Consider the following 12419-nt stretch of genomic DNA (forward strand, 5'->3'; position numbering starts at 1 on the left):
TTTACAGACAAGAATAATGCAAGCAGAGAGATGCCAGCACCTGAACTTATAAAAAATTGTGACGTGTTTTGTCACATTTTGATTACAATCACTATGTTAACATTTTTTTCAGATTTGGTGAGCATGCAGAACTCCATGGGTCGTAACGCAGGATTCTTGCTCCTCTGCGGTGAGATATGATCAATGCATTTCTGTCAAACTAAGAGATGTGATGACGCAGAATGATGTCCCTCTGAAAGATCTGTTGGGGTTCAGTATCTATGAGATTTCAATTTATATCTTTGCCAGATTTCATGAGTGTCAAAATGAGTATTTAATGTATTTAATGTTTTTATTTGCAGGAATCTTGAATTCATTTTTTTCTCCAGTTACACCCCAATTTGCAACAAATTCACCTAAAAATAATACTCTAGTTACAAATACAAACCCTCCTACAACAACAACGACAACACAACTTACATCTACAACTGAACCAACAATCACAACTCCTTCAACATCTACAACAGATGATACAGTTACAACTACAGCCCCTCTTATAGCAACAACAACACAACCTACATCTACAACTGAACCAATGGCAACAACTCATTCAACATCTACAACAGATTATACAGTTACAACTACAGCCCCTCTTACAGCAACAACAACACAACTTACATCTACAACTGAACCAACGACCACAACTCATTCAACATCTACAACAGATTATACAGTTACAACTACAGCCCCTCTTACAGCAACAACAACACAACTTACATCTACAACTGAACCAACGACCACAACTCTTTCAACATCTACAACAGATCATACAGATACAACTACAGCCCCTCTTACAGCAACAACAACACAACCTACAACTACAACTGAACCAACGGCAACAACTCATTCAACATCTACAACAGATCATACAGTTACAACTACAGCCCCTCTTACAGCAACAACAACACAACCTACATCTACAACTGAACCAACGGCAACAACTCATTCAACATCTACAACAGATCATACAGTTACAACTACAGCCCCTCTTACAGCAACAACAACACAACCTACATCTACAACTGAACCAACGGCAACAACTCATTCAACATCTACAACAGATCATACAGTTACAACTACAGCCCCTCTTACAGCAACAACAACACAACTTACATCTACAACTGAACCAATGGCAACAACTCATTCAACATCTACAACAGAACATACAACTACAACTACAGCCCCTCTTACAGCAACAACAACACAACTTACATCTACAACTGAACCAATGGCAACAACTCCTTCAACATCTACAACAGAACATACATCTACAACTACAGCCCCTCTTACAGCAACAACAACACAACTTACATCTACAACTGAACCAATGGCAACAACTCATTCAACATCTACAACAGATCATACAGTTACAACTACAGCCCCTCTTATAGCAACAACAACACAACTTACATCTACAACTGAACCAACGACCACAACTCCTTCAACATCTACAACAGATCATACAGCTACAACTACAGCCCCTCTTATAGCAACAACAACACAACCTACATCTACAACTGAACCAACGACCACAACTTATTCAACATCTACAACAGATCATACAGTTACAACTACAGCCCCTCTTACAGCAACAACACAACCTACATCTACAACTGAACCAACGTCCACAACTTATTCAACATCTACAACAGATCATACAGCTACAACTACAGCCCCTCTTATAGCAACAACAACACAACCTACATCTACAACTGAACCAACGTCACAACTTATTCAACATCTACAACAAATCATACAGTTACAACTACAGCCCCTCTTACAGCAACAACAACACAACTTACATCTACAACTGAACCAATGGCAACAACTCATTCAACATCTAAAACAGAACATACAACTACAACTACAGCCCCTCTTATAGCAACAACAACACAACTTACATCTACAACTGAACCAACGACCACAACTCCTTCAACATCTACAACAGATCATACAGCTACAACTACAGCCCCTCTTATAGCAACAACAACACAACCTACATCTACAACTGAACCAATGGCAACAACTCATTCAACATCTAAAACAGAACATACAACTACAACTACAGCCCCTCTTACAGCAACAACAACACAACCTACATCTACAACTGAACCAACGACCACAACTTATTCAACATCTACAACAGAACATACAACTACAACTACAGCCCCTCTTACAGCAACAACAACACAACTTACATCTACAACTGAACCAATGGCAACAACTCCTTCAACATCTACAACAGAACATACAACTACAACTACAGCCCCTCTTACAGCAACAACAACACAACTTACATCTACAACTGAACCAATGGCAACAACTCATTCAACATCTAAAACAGAACATACAACTACAACTACAGCCCCTCTTATAGCAACAACAACACAACCTACATCTACAACTGAACCAACGACCACAACTTATTCAACATCTACAACAGATCATACAGTTACAACTACAGCCCCTCTTACAGCAACAACAACACAACTTACATCTACAACTGAACCAATGGCAACAACTCATTCAACATCTAAAACAGAACATACAACTACAACTACAGCCCCTCTTATAGCAACAACAACACAACCTACATCTACAACTGAACCAACGACCACAACTCCTTCAACATCTACAACAGATCATACAGCTACAACTACAGCCCCTCTTATAGCAACAACAACACAACCTACATCTACAACTGAACCAACGACCACAACTTATTCAACATCTACAACAGATCATACAGTTACAACTACAGCCCCTCTTACAGCAACAACACAACCTACATCTACAACTGAACCAACGTCCACAACTCATTCAACATCTACAACAAATCATACAGTTACAACTACAGCCCCTCTTACAGCATCAGCAACACAACTTACATCTACAACTGAACCAACGGCCACAACTCATTCAACATCTACAACAGATCATACAGCTACAACTACAGCCCCTCTTACAGCAACAACACAACCTACATCTACAACTGAACCAATGGCAACAACTCATTCAACATCTACAACAGATCATACAGCTACAACTACAGCCCCTCTTATAGCAACAACAACACAACCTACATCTACAACTGAACCAATGGCAACAACTCATTCAACATCTACAACAGAACATACAACTACAGCCCCTCTTACAGCATCAGCAACACAACTTATATCTACAACTGAACCAACGGCCACAACTCGTTCAACATCTACAACAGATCATACAGTTACAACTACAGCCCCTCTTACAGCAACAACACAACTTACATCTACAACTGAAACAACGACCACAACTCGTTCAACATCTACAACAGATCATACAGTTACAACTACAGCCCCTCTTATAGCAACAACAACACAACCTACATCTACAACTGAACCAACGGCCACAACTCGTTCAACATCTACAACAGATCATACAGTTACAACTACAGCCCCTCTTACAGCAACAACACAACTTACATCTACAACTGAAACAACGACCACAACTCGTTCAACATCTACAACAGATCATACAGCTACAACTACAGCCCCTCTTACAGCAACAATAACACAACTTACATCTACAACTGAACCAACGACCACAACTCGTTCAACATCTACAACAGATCATACAGTTACAACTACAGCCCCTCTTATAGCAACAACAACACAACCTACATCTACAACTGAACCAACGACCACAACTCGTTCAACATCTACAACAGATCATACAGTTACAACTACAGCCCCTCTTATAGCAACAACAACACAACCTACATCTACAACTGAACCAACGGCCACAACTCATTCAACATCTACAACAGATCATACAGTTACAACTACAGCCCCTCTTATAGCAACAACAACACAACCTACATCTACAACTGAACCAACGACCACAACTCGTTCAACATCTACAACAGATCATACAGTTACAACTACAGCCCCTCTTATAGCAACAACAACACAACCTACATCTACAACTGAACCAACGGCCACAACTCATTCAACATCTACAACAGATCATACAGTTACAACTACAGCCCCTCTTATAGCAACAACAACACAACTTACATCTACAACTGAACCAACGACCACAACTCCTTCAACATCTACAACAGATCATACAGCTACAACTACAGCCCCTCTTATAGCAACAACAACACAACCTACATCTACAACTGAACCAACGACCACAACTTATTCAACATCTACAACAGATCATACAGTTACAACTACAGCCCCTCTTACAGCAACAACACAACCTACATCTACAACTGAACCAACGTCCACAACTCATTCAACATCTACAACAAATCATACAGTTACAACTACAGCCCCTCTTACAGCAACAACACAACCTACATCTACAACTGAACCAATGGCAACAACTCATTCAACATCTACAACAGATCATACAGCTACAACTACAGCCCCTCTTATAGCAACAACAACACAACCTACATCTACAACTGAACCAATGGCAACAACTCATTCAACATCTACAACAGAACATACAACTACAGCCCCTCTTACAGCATCAGCAACACAACTTACATCTACAACTGAACCAACGGCCACAACTCGTTCAACATCTACAACAGATCATACAGTTACAACTACAGCCCCTCTTACAGCAACAACACAACTTACATCTACAACTGAAACAACGACCACAACTCGTTCAACATCTACAACAGATCATACAGTTACAACTACAGCCCCTCTTATAGCAACAACAACACAACCTACATCTACAACTGAACCAACGGCCACAACTCGTTCAACATCTACAACAGATCATACAGTTACAACTACAGCCCCTCTTACAGCAACAACACAACTTACATCTACAACTGAAACAACGACCACAACTCGTTCAACATCTACAACAGATCATACAGTTACAACTACAGCCCCTCTTATAGCAACAACAACACAACCTACATCTACAACTGAACCAACGACCACAACTCGTTCAACATCTACAACAGATCATACAGTTACAACTACAGCCCCTCTTATAGCAACAACAACACAACCTACATCTACAACTGAACCAACGACCACAACTCGTTCAACATCTACAACAGATCATACAGTTACAACTACAGCCCCTCTTATAGCAACAACAACACAACCTACATCTACAACTGAACCAACGGCCACAACTCATTCAACATCTACAACAGATCATACAGTTACAACTACAGCCCCTCTTATAGCAACAACAACACAACCTACATCTACAACTGAACCAACGGCCACAACTCGTTCAACATCTACAACAGATCATACAGTTACAACTACAGCCCCTCTTATAGCAACAACAACACAACCTACATCTACAACTGAACCAACGGCCACAACTTATTCAACATCTACAACAGATCATACAGTTACAACTACAGCCCCTCTTACAGCAACAACAACACAACCTACATCTACAACTGAACCAACGGCCACAACTCATTCAACATCTGCAACAGATCATACAGTTACAACTACAGCCCCTCTTACAGCAACAACAACACAACCTACATTTACAACTGAACGAACGGCCACAACTCATTCAACATCTACAACAGAACATACAGATACAACTACAGCCCCTCTTACAGCAACATCAACACATCTTACATCTACAACTGAACCAATGGCAACAACTCATTCAACATCTACAACAGATTATACAGTTACAACTACAGCCCCTCTTACAGCAACAACAACACAACTTACATCTACAACTGAACCAACGGCCACAACTTGTTCAACATCTACAACAGATCATACAACTACAACTACAGCCCCTCTTATAGCAACAACAACACAACCTACATCTACAACTGAACCAACGGCCACAACTTGTTCAACATCTACAACAGATCATACAGTTACAACTACAGCCCCTCTTACAGCAACAACAACAACACAACTTACTTCTACAGCTGAACAACTGGCAACAACTCCTTCAACATCTACAACAGATCATACAGCTACAACTACAGCCCCTCTTACAGCAACAACAACACAACCTACATCTACAACTGAACCAACAGCCACAACTCGTTCAATATCTACAACGGATCATACAGTTACAACTACAGCCCCTCTTACAGCAACAACAAAACAACCTACATCTACAACTGAACCAACGGCCACAACTCGTTCAATATCTACAACGGATCATACAGTTACAACTACAGCCCCTCTTATAACAACAACAACAACACAACTTACATCTACAACTGAACCAACGGCCACAACTCGTTCAACATCTACAACAGACCATACAGTTACAACTACAGCCCCTCTTACAGCAACAACAACACAACCTACATCTACAACTGAACCAACAGCCACAACTCGTTCAATATCTACAACGGATCATACAGTTACAACTACAGCCCCTCTTACAGCAACAACAACAACACAACTTACATCTACAACTGAACCAACAGCCACAACTCATTCAACATCTACAACAGATCATACAGTTACAACTACAGCCCCTCTTACAGCAACAACAACACAACCTACATCTACAACTGAACCAACGACCACAACTCTTTCAACATCTACAACAGATCATACAGATACAACAACAGCCCCTCTTACAGCAACAACAACAACACAACCTACATCTACAACTGAACCAACGGCCACAACTCGTTCAACATCTACAACAGACCATACAGTTACAACTACAGCCCCTCTTACAGCAACAACAACACAACCTACATCTACAACTGAACCAACAGCCACAACTCGTTCAATATCTACAACGGATCATACAGTTACAACTACAGCCCCTCTTATAACAACAACAACACCACAACTTACATCTACAACTGAACCAACAGCCACAACTCATTCAACATCTACAACAGATCATACAGTTACAACTACAGCCCCTCTTACAGCAACAATAACACAACCTACATCTACAACTGAACCAACGACCACAACTCCTTCAACATCTACAACAGATCATACAGATACAACAACAGCCCCTCTTACAGCAACAACAACAACACAACCTACATCTACAACTGAACCAATGGCAACAACTCCTTCAACATCGACAACAGATCATACAGATACAACAACAGCCCCTCTTACAGCAACAACAACAACACAACCTACATCTACAACTGAACCAATGGCAACAACTCCTTCAACATCTACAACAGATCATACAGATACAACAACAGCCCCTCTTACAGCAACAACAACAACACAACCTACATCTACAACTGAACCAATGGCAACAACTCCTTCAACATCGACAACAGATCATACAGATACAACAACAGCCCCTCTTACAGCAACAACAACACAACTTACATCTACAACTGAATCAACAGCCACAACTCATTCAACATCTACAACAGATCATACAGTTACAACTACAGCCCCTCTTACAGCAACAACAACACAACCTACATTTACAACTGAACGAACGGCCACAACTCATTCAACATCTACAACAGAACATACAGATACAACAACAGCCCCTCTTACAGCAACAACAACACAACCTACATCTACAACTGAATCAACGGCCACAATTCATTCAACATCTACAACAGAACATACAGCTACAACAACAGCCCCTCTTACAGCAACAACAACACAACTTACATCTACAACTGAACCAACAGCCACAACTCATTCAACATCTACAACAGATCATACAGTTACAACTACAGCCCCTCTTACAGCAACAACAACACAACCTACATTTACAACTGAACGAACGGCCACAACTCATTCAACATCTACAACAGAACATACAGATACAACAACAGCCCCTCTTACAGCAACAACAACACAACCTACATCTACAACTGAATCAACGGCCACAACTCCTTCAACATCTACAACAGATGATACAGTTACAACTACAGCCCCTCTTACAGCAACAACAACACAACCTACATTTACAACTGAACGAACGGCCACAACTCATTCAACATCTACAACAGAACATACAGATACAACAACAGCCCCTCTTACAGCAACAACAACACAACCTACATCTACAACTGAATCAACGGCCACAACTCCTTCAACATCTACAACAGAACATACAGATACAACTACAGCCCCTCTTACAGCAACAACAACACAACTTACATCTACAACTGAACCAACAGCCACAACTCATTCAACATCTACAACAGATCATACAGTTACAACTACAGCCCCTCTTACAGCAACAACAACACAACTTACATCTACAACTGAACCAACGGCAACAACTCATTCAACATCTACAACAGATCATACAGTTACAACTACAGCCCCTCTTACAGCAACAACAACACAACCTACATTTACAACTGAACGAACGGCCACAACTCATTCAACATCTACAACAGAACATACAGATACAACAACAGCCCCTCTTACAGCAACAACAACACAACCTACATCTACAACTGAATCAACGGCCACAACTCCTTCAACATCTACAACAGATGATACAGTTACAACTACAGCCCCTCTTACAGCAACAACAACACAACCTACATTTACAACTGAACGAACGGCCACAACTCATTCAACATCTACAACAGAACATACAGATACAACAACAGCCCCTCTTACAGCAACAACAACACAACCTACATCTACAACTGAATCAACGGCCACAACTCCTTCAACATCTACAACAGAACATACAGATACAACTACAGCCCCTCTTACAGCAACAACAACACAACTTACATCTACAACTGAACCAACAGCCACAACTTATTCAACATCTACAACAGATCATACAGTTACAACAACAGCCCCTCTTACAGCAACAACAACACAACTTACATCTACAACTGAACCAACAGCCACAACTCATTCAACATCTACAACAGATCATACAGTTACAACTACAGCCCCTCTTACAGCAACAACAACACAACCTACATCTACAACTGAACCAACGGCCACAACTCATTCAACATCTACAACAGATGATACAGTTACAACTACAGCCCCTCTTACAGCAACAACAACACAACCTACATTTACAACTGAACGAACGGCCACAACTCATTCAACATCTACAACAGAACATACAGATACAACAACAGCCCCTCTTACAGCAACAACAACACAACCTACATCTACAACTGAACCAACGGCCACAACTCATTCAACATCTACAACAGATGATACAGTTACAACTACAGCCCCTCTTACAGCAACAACAACACAACCTACATTTACAACTGAACGAACGGCCACAACTCATTCAACATCTACAACAGAACATACAGATACAACTACAGCCCCTCTTACAGCAACAGCAACACAACCTACATCTACAACTGAACCAACGGCCACAACTCCTTCAACATCTACAACAGATTATACAGTTACAACTACAGCCCCTCTTACAGCAACAGCAACACAACCTACATCTAGTACTGAACAAACAAACACAACTACTCCTACAACTAAACTCACCATCCAAGAACACTCACAAACACCTGTAACTGGTTTCATAACATCAACTTTACATGGAACATCTACAACAAAGCCTTTGCTGGTTACCAACCATCTGCAAACTCAGGTACTGGTATTCACAAGCAAATCACAAGCTGCATTTTACTTTTAAAGGCTCAAGCATGTGATCAAGCATCACTCTTTTTCAGAACTATAATCCATGTTGTAAAATAAAACATATATATTGTGCACATGGTCATACAAAACACCATAAGAGTAACACACATGACACTAAAATAATGCAATAAACATTAAGTAATCACCAGAGAAATGTTTATATATATATATATATATATATATATATATATATATATATATATATATATATATATATATATATATAATCATTTTCACCATAAATTATATGATAATTCATAGCTTTTACCTTACATAATTTTTCACAGTTAACCAATTAACAGGTTTTTAGTGTAGAATTTGTCAAGATTTTTTTCTGTAAAATTGCAAACAGTCTCACATTCAGCCATTTTCATTTTCTCTGTCATCTTTACAGGCAACAGTTTCAAGACAAGCAGTGACACCTGATTCCAAGCCGATATCAATGGACATGTCCTCAATTTTTCCAACCACTCAGGAAAACCAAAAAACTAATGCAAACACCTTCTTAAACCCATTTTCTCCATCATCTTTTCCCATAGCCATAAGCAATGACTCAACTTTGGGTTTACCCATTCAACCAGACCTTAACAAATCAGATTTGGAGGCATCTACAATCACAGACACCTTGTCAAACATGTCTTCAATAGCAACAGATCTGACAAACTCACCATCACAAAACAACATCACCAGAGAAATAAAAGTTAATAAGTCAGGAAAAGGCACTATTGTTTTCCTCTTAAACACACAGCAAGTACCAATGTTTAAAACTATTGCCTTTAATCACCCACTGGTAAAACAAATCACAATCATGACCACAGTGTCAAGACCATGAAACAGTCACACAAAACTACTTAAATGTGAAGTGTGCAATTCAGAGAGCTTATTTTTTTGCTCTTTTTGTACATGACAAATGCAGAACAGCAGAACTGTTAAAATAGAAAGAGATTGAGCATTTAAGCAATGAACTAGCTGAAATGTTTTAGTTGTTACCGAAAACACAGGAAGACTATGTCAATTATTTCAACATCATACAGATCATATGACTAAGTGCCTAAAGCAACCCAACAAACAAACAAACAAAAACAAGTGAAATGGGAAACACATTTTGAAGAACCGGTTTAATGTTGCATGAAAACTAACTTTCATTTCAACAATATATCAAATATGATAGTTTGTATCATCATATGTAGATATATTCTATTATATTTATTATTTGCAGCACTGTCTTGGGTTGTAGTGACATATATTAAAACCTGTCATGCAACACAGACAATGTAAAACTTTTCTCTTTTCTACATCTCACCTTTGTTGTAGCTTGTGTAATACACTGTAAATAAAATATTTTTTCAAAGTTGTAAATAAAACATTACTGGAGTATGTTTTACAAGAAAATACTATTAATTCAATGTGTTATTTGTGGTTTCTTTGTAATTATCTGTAAATTGTACTTAATTTAGTAATTTCTTAATTTATTTAAGTAAATCCAACATATTTTTTTTTTTTCAGTGTAATATTGTTTATACTTTAAAATTATTATGAATATTGTTGGCTCCTGTGACAAAATTCTTGGGATTTTCCTCATTTGTAAGGTGCTTTGGATAAAAGCATCCACTAAATGAATAAATGTACTGTATGTCCGATGAAATCTTTGTTCATATAAAAAGCACACTCTACATTCCTTCAGCAGATAGATGGAGAGATATGCAAACATTATGTGATCACTTAAATGATGTTGATCAGCAAATAGAACATACACTGCTCTTTAAAAGTGATAACGCAGCCTACAATATTATTTAGTCTGTATTATAAGTTTAATCATTTGATCTAAAGCACCTGCAAAAAAACTCAATAACACAACATACCCTGATCACCTGCTCTTCCAATGATATATATTTTTGTGAAACTGCATGCTTGGGGAGGAATGTATTGTTGTATAAGTGGGTAAATCCAGTTTGGTTAAGAATGGAAAGCAATAATGCCTCACCACTCTATGCAGTTTGTCATGTGACTCGAAGCTAATAAAAACGATGACTTGGAGGAGAGAATGACTTTACCTAAGTTTGTCAAGAGACTAGCAGCTTAACCTGTGTGTATGATATAACATTCAGATAAGCAATGGATTGGGTGAGTTTGACATTCAATATTACTACAGCCATACTTTCTTATTTATACTGATAATTATAACCACCATGCAGTATGGTCTATTTTCTTAATTGAGCATCGTTGTCTTTTTGATGTGTACCATAAAAGGGTTACAATAGACTTTATACTCCATACACAGCGTAATGTATGTACTGTTGTTATGTGTATGTTATGTGATTATATTTAATTTTGCTGAATGTAAGTATTAGGATCATATATAAAAACCCTTGATGCTGGCAAAATGACATTTGTAGTTTAATTATTTAATTTCATTATTTTGGTCTGGATTTATGCTACTGTTCAAAAGTTTGGGATCAGTATGATTTTTTTTTAAGAAATGCATTCAATTTTGCAATTTTAAAGGATGCAGTGAAGTGGCAGTTTTTACAGAAATCTGAAGCAGCACGACTGTTTTAAACAATGCTAATAATCATAAATGTTTCTTGAGCATCAAATCATCATATCAGAATGATTTCTGAAGGATCATGTGACACTGAAGACTGTAGTAATCATGCTGAAAATTCAGCTTTGACCACAGGAATAGATTACACTTTACTATATATTCACATAGAAAACAGCTGATTTACACTGGAATAATATTTCACTGTTTTTATTATATTT

General features: G+C 38.5%; 1 protein-coding gene across 1 annotated transcript; it reads left to right on the forward strand.

Annotated features, from left to right (window-relative positions):
* Positions 1-2055: 2055 nt before the first annotated feature.
* LOC137030178 (mucin-2-like) lies at positions 2056-9365 on the forward strand. The gene is made up of 3 exons (XM_067400360.1): positions 2056-9012; positions 9104-9210; positions 9302-9365. Exons 1-3 carry the CDS (start codon positions 2056-2058, stop codon positions 9363-9365), a joined length of 7128 nt encoding a protein of 2375 aa, XP_067256461.1.
* The last annotated feature ends 3054 nt before the right edge of the window (positions 9366-12419 follow it).

The sequence above is a fragment of the Chanodichthys erythropterus genome, chromosome 11 (assembly GCF_024489055.1).
Source record: "Chanodichthys erythropterus isolate Z2021 chromosome 11, ASM2448905v1, whole genome shotgun sequence".
Lineage (NCBI taxonomy): Eukaryota > Metazoa > Chordata > Actinopteri > Cypriniformes > Xenocyprididae > Chanodichthys > Chanodichthys erythropterus.